At 39.4% G+C, this 16,715-nt stretch overlaps 2 protein-coding genes across 2 annotated transcripts; one reads left to right on the forward strand and one right to left on the reverse strand.

The window, feature by feature from the left end:
- Positions 1-2,767: 2,767 nt before the first annotated feature.
- mrpl38 (mitochondrial ribosomal protein L38) lies at positions 2,768-9,887 on the reverse strand. Its single transcript, XM_065260701.2, has 9 exons — positions 9,727-9,887; positions 7,389-7,574; positions 7,154-7,285; positions 6,832-7,034; positions 6,678-6,750; positions 3,800-3,845; positions 3,484-3,642; positions 3,194-3,330; positions 2,768-2,976 (listed from the first exon to the last, which is right to left on the reverse strand). Exons 1-9 carry the CDS (start codon positions 9,812-9,814, stop codon positions 2,840-2,842), a joined length of 1,161 nt encoding a protein of 386 aa, XP_065116773.1. The 5' UTR covers positions 9,815-9,887; the 3' UTR covers positions 2,768-2,839.
- Positions 9,867-16,372, forward strand: trim65 (tripartite motif containing 65). Its single transcript, XM_065260700.2, has 7 exons — positions 9,867-9,975; positions 10,615-11,052; positions 11,458-11,553; positions 11,839-12,069; positions 13,295-13,463; positions 13,622-13,711; positions 13,808-16,372. The coding sequence occupies exons 2-7, from the start codon at positions 10,630-10,632 to the stop codon at positions 14,344-14,346; spliced, it is 1,548 nt and encodes a 515-aa protein (XP_065116772.1). The 5' UTR covers positions 9,867-9,975; positions 10,615-10,629; the 3' UTR covers positions 14,347-16,372.
- The last annotated feature ends 343 nt before the right edge of the window (positions 16,373-16,715 follow it).

Here is a 16,715-nt window from a genome sequence, read left to right on the forward strand (position 1 = left end):
TCAGCATAAATAAAAAGCTTGAAGTCAGGGCACTGATTCGGGCAGTTGCGTGTGTGAGCCCTGGGATCAAATCTCTGGCTGCTGGGAAGTAGCGGAGCGTCTCCATGTTTGTGGGAGACCAGAAGATTTTTCAATATTTGACGTCCATCCTGCCGCCACTTCATCCATCTCCTCTTCGCTCTCACCTTCTGACAAGTCTTCTGAAGATCCCTCTAATGAATTAGACTCCAGCTGGTCTACTTCCACCTCTGAGGCCTCTGTGTCGACCTCAGAATCCTCGGAGGAAGATGAGGAGCCATCCTTGCCATTTTCACTACTTCTGCTATACTGTTCATACTTATAGCAGTGTACTTGCATAAACAACATGAGCGAGAAACAAAATGAACATTGATTTTGTTTCGGTTCTGGCCTCTCATCGTTTTTATTACTGAATTAGTTTATAACGCAGAATGTGCGTCTAAAATGTATCAAAAATGATTAACCTTTGGCAAGTTTGGGCAATATTCAATCATCACAGTCAAGATGGTTTCAAAATCAAAATGGCACAAAATGTCCCTAGGAACTCTTAAGGGATATAATTGAAAAATCACCCCCTTTACAGTAGTCATGAAGGGCAAAATTAGCCAGAATGAAGATATTTTGTGATATTGTGCTGCTGTACACATATTTATTTTGCTGTAAAGTTGGGCATCTTAACACGCATTTAAAACGTGTTTGGTGTGATTGGGCCCTTAGTCACTTCCGTGTTAGCTTCCTCAGAGAGATCGGAAGGTTGTCCCTCGGTGTGCAAGCCCCCTTTAAAGCTGGCCTCTCTTTCGCCATCTCTATTCAAATATAAAATTGCAGTTATTTGCAAAGTAATGTCTTGTGCATGGGTTGTGCTTTGACACGCTACTCTGTGCGGATGAATCTAATGTCTGTGATCATCGCATCAGAGCGGATCTGTCATTGGCCCTGTCCCAAATGGTACACTCTGTGGACTTCCTCTTTAGAGTCTATGTAGTGCAGACCTTAGGGACCCACAAGGGCGCACCGGAGTTGCATTTTGGGACAGACTCGAGCGTCCTGCCGGAAATGGGAAGATAAGTTGCCCATCATTGTGATCTCCTCCCATCCGTCGTCTGATTGCTCTTTCGCAAGGACTTCTGGGTTGGTAAAGTGTGTGAAGACTGCAGCAGTGCAAGCTTCGCAAAGACCACATCAATGGTGCAAAGGGGGCGCTGATGAGCACACTTCGGAGGGTAGAATTGACAGATTGGACACCCTATGGACTCATGGACTAAGCAGGCATGTGCAATTTAAGGCCACAAGACCGAAAGTTCACGAGTGCACCGTTTAAGACAGAGACGAGGATGTCATAGATCTGCGAGAGCAATTTGAAAGCAGGCTCCTCTGTATGTTTTTTTTTTTTCAAATCGCTTTGGCGGTACTTTGATGTCATCCGCCTGTCCGTTCTTTCGGCGCAGCATGAAGTCGAACAAGCTGCTCCCGACGAGCTGGATGGCGCCTTGCCATAGATATGTAAACTATATGTCGCCTTGGCTATGGCAGTTCATTGGACCGAATGCGTCTAGTAGAGTGGCCATCTTGAAACAGGGAGCCCTGCATCAGCGTCATTGTAGGCAATGGTGTAACGGAAATAAAATCACCATAAATCATCATGAATGCAATTTTCTTGGTTTTCTTTTGGTTCGTTTCAACAGTCAGACATGTATTTAGCATTGAGTCCGGAAAAAATGAAAGTTTTGATATTACAAAAATCGACTTTTTCTAACTATAATGCATAGTGCTAGTAGACCTAACATCCATACACAGCACAAAAGTACGGCATCGTCCATGAATTCGAAGTACAGGTGGAGATAGTAGCTTTACCTAGCTACTTCCTATGACAAGACCCCTGTTCCAAGATGGCGGCAGTTTTGACGCATGCTTAGAACCCCAAGGCGACATCTATATCTATGGCGCCTTGCATGGCAGACACCGCCGTCGGTGTATGAATGTGTGAGTGAATGGGTGAATGTGAGGCAATATGTAAGCGCTTTGAATGGCCATTGGTCTATGAAAGCGCTATATAAATGCAGTCCATTTCGAAGCCTTTTGTATTGGGTTGCCAAATATTGTCCTATCCTTACAACCATACACGTATGGAAAGCTCATTTATTCAGCTTTCAGATCATGTGGGTCACATACGGTGTTTTAAGCTTATCTTTTATGTGGTGTAATAAAGGGAATAAATAATAAATAAACTTAATTTTCAGGAGCACACCGTTTTATTCACTGTATCCTGCTGTTTCTTGCCAAGTATTGTTCCACAGCAGTTTTATCTTCATCCGCAATAGATTACTTCAGGATCAATAAATGTTTCGAGGTCACCGAGTCACACAAACACACATTTCCTCTCTTCATGTTCCGACAGCTGTGAGTGGGATCATATTTTAAATCTCTATGTATTTACACACATCGCCAAATCCCAAAGAACCTCCAGCATATGATATCTGTGTTGCATGCTGCAGTTTGGAGATGATTGACTGATATGTTTCAGGTTCAGCAGACTGTTTAACCTTTAGTTATAGTTAACTCTTCTATAAATGCCTTTTTTGTGTGCTTATCACGTTAATTGCTTGTTTGTGATTTAATCTGGTTCAAGGGACATTCTATCAAAGTTCTTGAGCTTTTGAAGAGAAATGGTCTGTGAAGTATTTCCAAACATGTCTTACCGATTTAGTTTTCAAGTGAGTTTTTTGTTTGGTTGTAGTACACTGACACATTATGTTCATGTGGTTTATTAGAAAAAAAACAGTTGTGTCAACAGTACAGTTAATATACTACATGGGTGTATTTAATAAATCCCATAGGTGGGTTCTGTTCCATTCCTGTAGCGGTCCAAGTATCTGAGAGGTTGTCCGTGTGGATATTTCTTCTGTGGTGGGTGATAAACCGGAGGTCTTTCATAATCAAACACAGGCTCTTTCATATCTGTAAATAAAAGACACAATAAATCAACACCAGATGTTTTATCAGTCAGTTTTTCTGCAGGATGTCAAGTCACTCGAGAGAAAAAATTATTGTTAATTTTAGACCTGCAGATATCTAAACATCTTGTCCTTGAAATCATTCCAGAAAACCGGTTCTCATAAATACAAAAAAACGGAAGTTCAGGTCTTGTATGGACTGCTTCGTGTGCAACACTTACTAAGTAACTCATGAAATGTGTTCGTGACAGACTCGTCCCACTGGCTCTGAAAGAACGCCAGGCCAGCTGGAGTGATTTTATCCTGGTATTTCCTATAGAAATCTAATGTTCGGAAAGTCCGCTGCTTCAGACAATAGCTGAAAACATAATGAAAGATTTATTTGAAATGAATGTTAAGTTAAAATGATAAACCATGCATGCTGGCACTACTAAATAAACATCACTATCATTACTGTAACGTCCATCATTCACAGTTTACATAAGATTGTAAAAGTCAATGTTTAGCTCACCATGGGGATGGACGAAGTTCACTGCTGAAATCCACCGGAACGTCTTGTTTAAATAGGATAAAGACGTATCTGTGAAATCCCGTCCCTTTGGCTGGGAATGGGGTGATATAATGACAAATATCTTCTCCAGACATCACAGCATTTCCAGGGATATTTCCACTATAAAGAGTTCATAAAGTTAAAAATAGCAGTAGTGACACTTAAACAAATATTACTAATGGACACGAAATTGATTTACGGTTGGTTAATATCAGTGATAAACATTCAGGTGTTGTAATAGATTTAGTATAGTACAGATAAGATAAGAGAGACTCACACAAGCCAGTGAAGATACTCCTGCTCACTGTCCAGGAGATGTTCATCTGCCAAAAGCAAAAACAGCTTCATTTATGCTACTCTGTCGCCCTCTTGTGAATGAATTGTGCATTTTACTCTTAACAAGACTTGCTTGTTTTTAATATGACACCTGACAAACAAAAATAAGTGCACATACTATAAAACATGGTTCCTAACCATCAGCGAAAATACAATGATCAAGGGTCTCATTTATAAAACTGTGCATAGGATCCTTACTAAAAGTCTCCATGCGCACAAAAGCCAAAAAAGGCATACACCAAAAATATTAAGACTTGTAAAACAAAGCAATGTTCCCTTTATAAATCACAGATCACCTGCAAGTGTGTGAATGTCAAGTTTGTTTTTTATAAATCACAACCTTTGCATGCACTGCAAAAAATGATTTTCAAGAAAAAAAATTCTAAGTATTTCAGTAAAAATATCTGAAATTTCTTAAATAAAGATGCTTTTGTTGATTCATGTTGAATGAATAAGTCTAGTTTTTAGACCAAAAATATTTAATGTAAGTGATTTTGTGCATAAAACAAGCAAAACCATCTGCTAATGGGGTAATAAATATTTCTTGGATTTAGGGTTAGATTTTTTGCTTACCCCAGTGGCAGATTTTTTTTTAGCTTTTTCTATGCACAAAATCACTTAAATTTGATATTGTTGGTCTAAAAACTAGACTTATTTTCTTGGGTGGTTTTGCTCATCAAGAAAACATCTTAATTTAAGAATTTTTCTTAAAATTGATTGTGTAGTTTGTTTAGTGTGTTGTGATTCGATAGCAGCTTAGCTTGCCGTTAGCTTAGCTTGCCGTTAGCTTAGCTGGCGACTGACGTATTCCTGTGGGCGGAGTTTAGTCAAAAAACTGTTCTAGTGACGTCATTAAAGAAGGAAGTAGAGGGATGAAGTTCGGCCGTTCGCTGTAGGCTTTGAAAGGTGAATTCTGTTAAAGAAAATATATCGTCTGGAAGTGAACTTAAATTGAGCTTTATAATTTTACAGGTATTATTTATGCTATTATAGCAACACTAACTAGGGTTTAAAAACGTGACCTTTAACCGATGGTGTGCAACTGTTAGTTTTCCTTTCACTATAAGTCAGTCCAAACATTACATCTGCTTATGTTGGTAACATCACATCAATCGTACTACGCATTTTAGTCGAAGGAGACGTAGGAGTATAATCCGAACATTAATGCCAAGGAAAGCAATTAATACTTAGGAGCAGCAATGTAGAGACAATGACACCTTGTAGCGTAATGTAAGCAACACAGTGATTCATGTAGTTTTCCAATCCTGCCATAGGTTAAGAGTAGGACGAAACTAGGACTGATTCTTCGTTTCTGTCTCCCACACAATGCCTCCCTATCTGAAGTGAGCAAACACCAAAAACATAATCTTTAGTAAGCACACAAGCACTCATTTTTGTCTGTCAAGTTTCGTATTAAAAACAAGCAAGTCTTGCTATGAGTAAGTGTTTCTGGGATGTAATATTACATTACTGTAAAGAGATGTAGGAGTGTTATCCAAACAGTACTGGTAAGCCTCTTATAGTTGGGAGCAGACACATATTGAGGTGTTTCTTACATACCATGTCATCTTCCAATATTAATTATGTTTCCATTGCAGTTTTGCGAAATACACCTCTTCCAAACTGCTTGAAAAACCATGCAAGCGTAAAAACATTTTTGGGATATATGGTAGTTTTTGCGAAATTGACGTGTTTCCATTGGCCAATTTGATGGATAATGGAAACGCAGCTATTGTGTCGCTCACATTACAAGATCACGTGGGAATAATATCAAATAGATCTGAAAATATCGTAGCATGGTGTTTCCATTCCAAGTAAATCTTTTAAAAATTTGCACAAAAAAAAAAAGAAAAACAAACAAATGTGAATTAGATCAAGTTGTTTGTGAAGTGCAGCTTGTAAATGCCAAACTGAATGATGTGCAGAGAAGAAGGAATACAGAATTTTTGATGCAGGAACTAGCAGCAAGGGCATTATTACGACATCGAGCCACATATATGGTAAAGAAAACGTCAACGGAAACAGCTAGACGATCAGTCACGTGGGTTTAATGTGCGCTACGTCGGAATTTATTCCGCAAAATGCGTTCCCATCTCCCATTATTCGCACAAGTCAAAAACCAGTTCAAACTTTTTTGCAAAGTAAGGGTTTTGTATTTGAAATTTGCCGTTTCCATGACTCGTTTCTTATGCGATACTTCAAAATGCGAATAAAATCGGGGTGATGGAAACGACAGGTTCGGATCACATTCCTTACATACTTAAAACGATTTGGTTGCGATCTAATGGTGCATTCACACCAGCCGCGGTAGAGGCGTGAAGCGCCAGTGATTTCAATGTTAAGTCAATGTGAAGACGCTTTGACGCGCGTCTGGAGGTCTCGCGAATGAGCCGTTTAGCGTGGCACGGTAGACGCGATTCCGCCTCATTTGCGCGTCTAGTTTGAGCGAATGGCGCGAATTGAACATTGCCGCAGCAAATGGGCAAGTTGAAAATTTTGAACGTTGGCGGAAAAACATGCCGCTTAACCAATCAGGAATTTGCTCTTACATGAAGCGAGTGGAGTAGCCCCCCATGACGCGAATTTCCGCGTGAATGTCTCAATGACTAGAATTTCACGCGCGAATGAAGCGAGTAACTCAAAATGTTCAAGCGGCAAACTAGACACGGTAGACGCGAATTTGACGCCTCAAACGTGGCTGGTGTGAACCCACGGTAAAGGTTTCAGCCAAAAATGCTGTATTGTGGGCCCGGCTCAAGGTAAAGCAATGTATTCGAGGAATAAATGGCCAAAATTTACAGATCTGAGTTATTTTGTACCTGGGCTGGTTAGTAACAGCGTCCAGAGAGAATCCTCCTCCGCTTCAAAACTGATCTGAGGTGCCTGTGCCGCCTGAGGAGACCACAAATCAAAGTCTGGTTACATCACTTCAAGCTGAGACGACCATAATCACACACATTTGAGTTGGCTCACCTGATTTGGTGTTAAGCTATTCCCATAATGCACCACCGAGTTCTTGTCGTCACTGTAAGCAACACGCAGCATCACCCGAGGTACAAAATATGCCATGGGAAACAAGTCCTTATAGATTCCATAGTGTTCAGCGAGTCTCCGGATGTGGTACGGCCCATTCGACTTCTCCCATTCTGCTTTTACTCGGTCCAGGGGAATTCGAACTGAAAGCCATGAAAAAGAAAAGGGGGTCAGCTTTATATTATAATTTCTTTAAAGATCATATAATAAATCATTAATCTAAGTATATGAAGATTATAATTGTGAATGTGGAGTCCCTCACAGCTGCGCAGTCGATCTGCTCTTTCTAGCTCAGGGTTCTTCTTGTTCTCCATCATCACCTTCCTCCTCTCCCTCACCTCTGTCGTCCTGGAAGGACGCTGGTACGGGAGACCGATGTTGACCGGCTCGACGGCTGCTCGCAGACACAATAAAGACAAGATCTCAGATATACTGTACACATATTATGTTTCCCCTGTTTTCCACCTGAACTTCATTCCTCTTTGCTCTTAGTTTACCTTCCTTCCTCTCTTCATCTCTGTATTTTCTGTAGGTCTTCCACCACACATCTGTCCGGTCGGCCTCCTCCGCTGCTCTCACGTAGCGAGTGTAACTGCGATATTTCTCCAGGGAGTCAAGCTGGCTACTGTCAATCTCCTCATTAGGCATCGGACCCTGAGGAGGGGTCCAGTGACCCAGAACAGCTGCGGATAATACACATACAGACATTAGTATTTTTGTATTTATTAAACATATTTATAATGGATGGACAGACAGACAGATCGATAGAGAGAAGGATGGATTAATGGAGATAGATATATAACGTTGGAGGGATGGATGGAGGCGTACAGATGAATAGACAGACAGACAAACAAAGAGGGGCAGACAGACAGATAAGAATGGACGGATAGATAGATGGATGATGGTCAGACAGACGAGAATGGACGGATAGATAAAGGCATACAGATGGATAGACAAATAGGGATGGATGATGGACAGACAGACAAATCGATAAAGGGATGGATTATTGGAGATAGATAGCAATAGAGGGATGGATGGATAGATAAGAGGTGTAAAGATGGATGGACAGACAGAAAGGGACAAACAGCCACACAGATAAGGATGGATGGATGGATGATGGACAGACAGGAAATAGATAGATAGCAATCGATAAATCAATAGATAGATAGATGCGTACAGATGGATGGACGGACGGACAGACAGACAAACAGAGACGAATAGACAGAAAGATAAGAATGGATAGACAGAGACAGGGATGATTGATGGACAGACAGACAGACAGCGAGAAGTATGGATTAATGGAGATAGATAGTGATGGAAGAATGGATGAACAGACAGACAGATAGGGATGGATAGATAATGGACAGACAGACAGATTGATAGGGATGGATTAATGGAGATATAGATAGATAGGGATGGATGGACGGACGGACGGACGGACAGACAGACAAGAATTGAATGGATTGATGGATTGATGGATGGACGGACAGACAGACAGGGATGGATTAATGGACATAGATAGCGATTAAGGGATAGACGGACATACAGACAGACAGAGACAAAAAGAGAGAGACAGACAGACATAGATGGAAAGACAGACAAATCTATAGGGAAAGGAATGGATTAAGGTAGATAGATAGATTCTGTATAAACAGAGAGGGACAGACAAACAGATAGGGATGGATTAATGGAGATATAGATAGATAGCGATGGAGGTATGGATGGAATGATAGACAGACAGGGATGGATTAATGGAGATAGATAGTGATTAAGGGATAGATGGACAGACAGACAGACAAACAAACAAACAAACAAACAAACAGAGACAAACAGAGAGGGACAGACAGACAGACAGACAGACATAGATGGATGGATGGATAGACAGACAAATCGATAGGGAAATGAATGGATTAAGGTAGATAGATAGATTCTGTATAAACAGAGAGGGACAGACAGACAGATAGGGATGGATAGATAATGGACAGACAGACAAATTGATAGGGATGGATTAATGGAGATATAGATAGATAGCGATGGAGGGATGGATGGACAGACAGACAGACAGACAGATAAGAATAGAATGGATGGATGGAGACAGACAGACAGACAGGGATGGATTAATGGAGATAGATAGCGATTAAGGGATAGATGGACAGATAGACACAGAGAGAGAGAGAGACAGACATAGATGGATGGACAAACAGACAAATCTATAGGGAAAGGAATGGATTAAGGTAGATAGATAGATTCTGTATAAACAGAGAGGGACAGACAGACAGATAGGGATGGATAGATAATGGACAGACAGACAAATTGATAGGGAGAGGGATGTATTAATGGAGATATAGATTGATAGCAGTGGAGGGATGGATGGACAGACAGACAGACAGATAAGAATAGAATGGATGGATAGACAGACAGACAGGAATGGATGATGGACAGACAGAGGGATGGATTCATGGAGATAGATAGGGTTAAGGAATGGATGGAAAGACAGACAGACAAACAAACAAACAAACAGAGAGGGACAGCCAGAAAAAACAAATGGAGAGGGAGGGAGGGACGGACCCATAAGGACGGTTGGATGATGGACAGACAGACAGATCAATAGAGAGAGGGATGGATTAATAAAGATAGATAGAGAAAGATGGATAAATAGACAGAGAGAGAGCGGGAGGGAGGGAGGGATGGATTAATGGAAAGATAGATCGACAGACAGAGGTCATGTACACTTGGACCACACAGACACACAAGTAACGTTACAACAGTAATGACCTCATGATTTAAACAGTTAAACATCTCGAGGCTGTAAACTCAATCTCGTGACCCCCTCACCTGTAGACCGAACCCCTCTAACATGACTCCTGAAGCCCAAATCCACTACAGACCGCTGCAGAACACACACAACCCTGCGCAGCGCCATGTTGCCGGCCGACGTCAGCACGCAAAACGCGTGACGACATGCGCATACGCCACCCCGTCGCTGTGCTCCAGCGTCACGTGACGCGCAGGTCGCGACGAGTTTCGCCCGTGAGAAAATCCAACGCGCACGAGATCTTCCTCAAATTTCTGCACATCTGATGAGTAAATATTGTTTTGAGTTTACAGTCTGAGGAGAGAATCGATCGCTTTATGTATCTGCTGGGTTTTAAAGGCGTGTCATGTATCAGTATATTTATTGTCTCGATGTTTCCAGTCAGAATCTGAATGAACGCCGAAATAACAATGACAGTATTTGTTCAGTGTCGCGTGTTTTATTAAGTTCATACTAGATAAACATTGATAAACAAGCTCAAATCCAAACCGCTTTAAAATTATTATTAACAATTCCAACCATCATCCTCTTCATCAATCGATCTGTGGGGTCAGAAACGAAACAGCAACGCCCTAAACCAAGTTTATCCATATATCATTCATTCATATTTATCTTTTTTTTTCTTCTTCCGGGTTTTCCTTATTTGTATTGCTCTTTCTCCCCCACTTAGACTGTTGTTTTTTTTAAACAGTTTAAATTAAATAAATGTATCTTACATGTATCTATATGCATTTGTTATTTAAACAGTAAGTTGTGTTGACAAGTTGTCTCATTCTGTGTGTCCACGTTTTGTGTATTTAACAGTTGCTAATAGGTGATCTGGTCCGCTTTAAGAATAAGCTAGCATATAGATTAACTTTTTGGGTATTTCTATAAAATTTATCTTAGTAAACATTTTGTACTTTCAGGTTTGTGATTCTGTGATGGAGGGTCACATGGAGTGCACAATCTGCTGGGAACAGTTTAAATTCCCTGTGACACTCCAGTGCGGTCACACCTTCTGCAAGGAATGCATCTCCACATTCTGGGATGGGAAGGAAAAAGAGGGAGCCACCGTCGTCCACTGCCCCGTGTGCAAATACGTCTACGACAAAAGACCCCAACTGAATCGTAATGTGTCTCTCGCAGAGTTAACAGAGATAGTGGCTGCAGGCAGTCCGGTTAAGAGAGATGTTAGCACCGTAGGTCCAGTTCACACGGGGCCGGATGAGCTTTGCGGACGCCATCAGAAAGCCCTGGTCATTTATTGCAAGAAAGACCGTATGTGTGTTTGCTATGAGTGCTCTGTGAAAGAGTGTAAGGGCCACGATCAGATTTTGGTTGAAGAAGAACGAAAACACAGAGAGGTACCAACACACACACCTGCGGTACCTCAAACTAATCTTGCACTCACAATTCCCAGCATTTTCTAAGCTGAAGGAAATCTGTTCAAAACATGTTCGGGTCACCCAAAAATAAGAATAAGCTTTATTTTGTGGGAATTAAATGATACCTTTAGGATTAATAACATTATGGGTGCGGGAATTGTATTTTACAAATTTTTTGATACATGATTTTTCCTTTAGTCATTTTCTCAATTACATGCATGCTGTTTAGTTTATAGGTGCTTTGCATAAAAAACAATTCTGTTTCATTTCAGTTTGTTGGAAAATCTATTTATTTTGTACTAGGGAATATATTTAAATGTATTATATCGAGTGTCTGAATGTTTTATAATAAGTCTATGATCCATTTTTTTTTTCTTTTTGCAGGAAGGATTGATGAGGAAGAGTGCTGAAATCAAGAAACAACAGGAAGTTGCTGAAAGATGTTGCCTGGAGCTCAAGGAAAACATGGCCAAATCAAAGGCAGGACATCTAACATTATTAACCTCTTTATTAACAAATAATTTGGCCCAAAATAAAGCTCAGATTGAAACAGACATGCAGTGTAAGTAAATAATAACAGATTTCTCTTTATCGAAATGCTGCTTGTTGCAATAATAACGTCTGGTATAATCAGTCTAAGCGTATTGATTTAGTAAAAATTAAAGCATCAAGGGTTGTCTTTTGTGGATATGCACTTAAACTTCTCATTATCTGTGGTTGTCAGTGGCTTGTTTGTCTAGCATGATGGTTTCTCTTCTCTCCCAGGTGTCGTTACAGCAGACGTCTCAATGGGTGAACACCAAGTTCACTCAGCTGATGAAGGTGTTGGCAGAGAAACAGGAAGTGACGGAGCGATTTCTGGAGCAGCAGCAGGAGGTGACCGTGTTACATGCTGAGGATAGACTGGCCATACTGGAGGAGAGACACAAGCAGCTTACGGCCCTGCAGGAGGAGATCAGCAGCCTGCTTTCTCTCTCTCACTGCCAATTTATCCAGGTTACTACACCACCACTGCAGTTTCTAGTTGGTGTCTGTAAGCAGTTTCATAAGCGGTGTTTTCACACCTAGTTTGTTTAAACACTCTCGGAGCAGTTCAGTGTAAACAAGCCAAGTGGTCTCAGACCCCTCTTAAAGGACCCAGAAGCGAACCGTACTAAGATCAGAACTGTCTGGAGGTGATCTGAGTTTGGTTCGCTTTTGGGTTCTTTTGTGGTTTGATTTATTTTTGACATGTGAACACAATGAGGTACCGTTCTGCTTTGCGTGTCATTTTAACATGTATCAAAATCACCTGCTGCACAAGATGTGAACAAGAAAGGGTCTGAAATCACTTCATTTCTGAAGAACTGACCAATGAAAGAACTGGGTCCTCTTTTGATATTGTGATCGCCAGAAGGACTGAGGTGACATCACATTCATCGGCTAGTTTCTTTTTTGGCTTACTTTTTTAAAGTTATATTTTTTGGGCATTTTTGCTTTATTTAACAATGATAGAGAAGAGGATAGGAATCAAACTCGGGTCACTGAAAGTGCTAAAGCACCATATGTAAGAAACTTTGCCAACATCAAGGGGTGTAATGGATTAAAACACTCACGGTTCGCATCACATTATGGTTTTTGAGGCACGGATCGGATAATTTTACTGATCAGCAAAAAAAGGAGTGAGAAAAATCTAATAAGAACAAATAAAGAAATTAGAAACATTTATAAAAAAAGAACAAAGTTGTACATTAAGTACGGTCTAAAGCTGGCATTAGGTAAAGAAATCGAATCAAATGAAAAATAACATGGTTTTTATTGTATAAATTAAATATTATTATTATTTTTAGAGCTATATAAGTGATTTTCTTTTTCTTGGGGTTAATTGTACAGACTTATTGTAGGTAGGTTAATTAAGGTTACTGTCTCTTTAAGATAAGAACGGATCTGGTCTCTAATCTATACATACACACTTAAGACATAAATAAATGTTTTTATTAGAAAAGGAATGCTGTGATACATCCGCATATGCATCTGTTTGTACAGAAAACTGCTCACTTTAGCACATATTTGTGGTTAAATTGTGTAAAATCACTTGAGTGTTAACATTTGCAAGCTTTTAAAACACGTGCAAATTATCAACTTTTCCTATATAAGTCTGCGTATTAATCCACAAACCACATGCGAGCCGTGACCCATATGGATCTGTTGCACCCCTACTAACATATCTATTCTTCTGCAGGAGTCCAGACTCATAGAGGTCCCACAGTTCAGTGAAGTTCCTGCGGATGTGACCGCATGCGTTCAGGAGAAGCTGAACCCGGTCACTGAAGTTCTGTCTCGTATCTCTAAACTGGTCTGTGAAGATCTGGAGAGAGCGGTGCATGTGTTTGAAGGACAAGAGAAGGAGGGTGAGAAGATCAAAGTCTCATCATCAGTTTCTTACATGTTTTGATGTCATTTAAGCTACGTTGTTAATATATTCATTGCTGGTGTGAAAGAGCGAGTGGAAATTGATCATGTAAATGATGTTTTTTGTGAACACCTCATAAAAATGTTGTTCCTGTAGGTTCTCCTCAAGATAAGAGGCCGATTCTGGCTGTTGTTCCCAGTCCTGCAACATCATCATATCAAGCCGAGAAGGAGGGGCTTAGCACATGTAACCTCTTATTTATTCTTTAAAATACTATACAGGGTTACCACTATCACAGAATATATAATAAAATGTTTGTAATATTTATTATTTTTGTTTCAGATCGTTGCAGCCTGACCTTTGACCCCCGCACCGCCAACGCTCACTTGCTTCTTTCCCAGAGCAACAGGAGAGCGGAGCATCTCACCTCCGGGCCCCGCCAAGTCAATGACGACGAGTTACGCTTTGACCACACCTGGCAGGTGTTGTGTTTCCAGAGCTTCACGCGTGGCCAGCATTACTGGGAGCTTGAGGTGTCCAAACCGTGGGCTTATGTTGGGGTGACGTACCCGAACATCCCACGCAAAGAGAAGGGTAAACGGAGCATGGTGGGTATGAACGAGCTGTCGTGGAGCCTGCAGCTTGACGAACGGCAACTGAGCGCTTGGCACGCCGGCCGCAAAGAGTCCGTCGCAGGCCGGCTGCAGCCAAACACGCAGCGCCTGCGCATCGGAATGCTGCTGGACTACGAGGCCGGAACGCTGACGTACTACGGCGAGGGACAGGTGCGTCTGCACGCCTTCCATTGCGTCTTTTCACAACCACTTTTTCCAGCGTGCTGGATTGGGGAAGGTGTCACTGTTACGCTCTGTGGACTGTGAACATGAACATATTTGTTTCCTTAAGGAAATCTCCTTGCTAGGATCTGCGCCGTACATGAACCTGTTGTGTTTTTAAGCAAGGATTTGTGAGAGAGATGCGTAATGTTGCACTGTTACAACCATCCATGGACTGTTTTTGTTTGTATGTTGTGTCTAAGAGAGGTCAAGATTATTTTCTGCTGTATCTAGATTTACAATTATCATTTTAAAAGATTTGTTAGCAGATCCTATTAGCATCAAGCTCGACAGGTACAACATGGCACTAGCAACGCCAAGGTCAGGAGTGTCCTAAACTGATGAAATGTTCACTGAAAGCACTGTAATTTTCTTTGAGTGAAAGTGTCTGCCAAATGCATAAGTGTAAATGTAGATCATGTTTAAAGATCTTGGTGATTTTTTTATAGCCGTGTTTTATTTTCATGTGGATTATGATTCTGGTAAATGTGAGTTGTATTTACACTGTATCTGTTTGACCATCATTTTGGTCATTTTAAAAAATTTAGAGTTTACATTAATGTGTGCAAAGGTAAGGAAGGATTGCCGACGGGACGTTAAATTATTAGAAAATAATGCACTTCCGAGGTGGTGATGCGGCCATGATGCAAAGCAGATGCGAGTTAATTTCACATCCGGTTATACCATGGTTACAGCATAAGACATCGTTCTGATGTTTTATTTTGTGATGTTTGACAGGTTTTTTGCCGTCAAAATGCTATTATGAGTAGGACTAATGTCTTATGCATCTCATCTAAAGCCTCCATTGCTAATTCCAAAAGATCATTTAACAAAGAAAGAGAACATGCATATGTGTTTACAGTACTAGAGATGCACCAATATTACATTTTTTTCACCGTTACTGACGTTCAGACTGATATCTGCCCATACCGATAGTTTGGTGGTTATATTAAAACTTGCATTAACTAAATTCTGAAGATTACATTTCTGAATGTTATTTATTCATATAATAACCATTAATAGTGAACATTAAAATAGGGATGTTTTTTTTACATTTTCTATACACAGAGCTCAAATTCATTGCATTTTCTGTTTTCTTTTGATATATGCCATGACTATCAGCTGTTAGTGTGAAAAATGCATTTATCAACAGATAAATAATAGATCGGTACATCTCTAGTTTTCTGCAATGGGAACAATGTGAACAAGTTGGTTTATTAATATTTATAAAAAAAAAAAAAATCTTCAGCATTTATGTATAATTTGTTCTGGTTTAATTTAATCAGGAATGAAGTAAAAACAAAACTGAATAATAATAACTCTTTGAAGAACAATATGGTGCTTGGGCTCATTTTAGTATCTTTTGAATTATTTTCTTTTTAAGTTTATTTTTTCACTACCAAACATATATTTATGCTTTATTTGTTGAAATTAAATAAATCAGATGGTCGACAGATCTGGAACTACTTTATAGGTGTGCATTTACAAAAAAATAATGCTGCAAACAAAAATAACATTTATCAACCAATCAGAATGATGCTTTCAAGTGCACCGTGATATAAGATTTCTTATATTTTCCAAATATTAACATCTGAGTTAAAAATTCAACTCAAGTGTTTATCCATAAACTTTAATTTTAAAGACATTGATTATATTACAAATAAAATACTTTTTTTTCAAGGTAAAACAATAAACATTTCATAAACTACACAATTAGGAAGTTTTTGATTTGTTATGCTTTTCCAAAGCAGCCATTTATATGAGACATTGAAGGTTTGAGAACAGATTTCTGAACTGAATTTGCACAAGCCATCTGGTCTACATACCCCATATGGAAAAAAAATACATTTTCTGGCCAAAAATATATTTAAAAAATATGCTAAATAATTTTTGTAGAAAGTAGGCTAATGCTCAATTAAATATATTTTTGAATTTGGGAATTAATTTGGTTTTAAACTTCATATATCAACATATATTTCAAAATGTATTTCAAGGGCAAGCAAATACATTTCTAATTTTACATCTCATGTGGCAAAAATGTATTATTTACAAAAAAAATTATATGCTAAATACAAATTAATTTTGTAAAATAAATTTTTGAAATTGAAACTTTGAAGTTTTTCTTTGAATGCAAAGTAAATATTTTTCCTTGGATTAAGGGGTTAAATATATTTTGTCATGCTTTAGAATGTATTTATTTTCAAAATATACAAAAAGGGCCAAAAAAATATATTGGTGAAAAATATATTTAGGTAAACATATTCCAAAATATATTTCGGCAAATATATTTTTTGACCATTTAAAAATATATATATTTTAAAATATATTTTTGCCGTATGGGAAGTGTCATAAGAATTAGAAAAGCAAATTTAATAGTTATTCTGATTCAAGACCTAAATCCTGCTGTTCACAGA

Source organism: Paramisgurnus dabryanus, chromosome 1, assembly GCF_030506205.2.
Source record: "Paramisgurnus dabryanus chromosome 1, PD_genome_1.1, whole genome shotgun sequence".
NCBI classification, from domain to species: Eukaryota; Metazoa; Chordata; class Actinopteri; order Cypriniformes; family Cobitidae; genus Paramisgurnus; species Paramisgurnus dabryanus.

Bases quoted from the DNA above. Each gene is read 5' to 3' on its own strand.
- mrpl38 (XM_065260701.2), bottom strand. From the start codon at position 9,814: ATGGCGCTGCGCAGGGTTGTGTGTGTTCTGCAGCGGTCTGTAGTGGAT. The intron at 7,575-9,726 runs GTGAGGGGGTCA...TATTATCCGCAG, and splicing joins TAGAGGGGTTCGGTCTACAG to CTGTTCTGGGTCACTGGACC. The intron at 6,751-6,831 runs GTGAGCCAACTC...TGGTCTCCTCAG, and splicing joins ATAGCTTAACACCAAATCAG to GCGGCACAGGCACCTCAGAT.
- trim65 (XM_065260700.2), top strand. From the start codon at position 10,630: ATGGAGGGTCACATGGAGTGCACAATCTGCTGGGAACAGTTTAAATTC. The intron at 11,554-11,838 runs GCAGGACATCTA...CTTCTCTCCCAG, and splicing joins AAAACATGGCCAAATCAAAG to GTGTCGTTACAGCAGACGTC. The intron at 13,712-13,807 runs GTAACCTCTTAT...TTTTTGTTTCAG, and splicing joins GAAGGAGGGGCTTAGCACAT to ATCGTTGCAGCCTGACCTTT.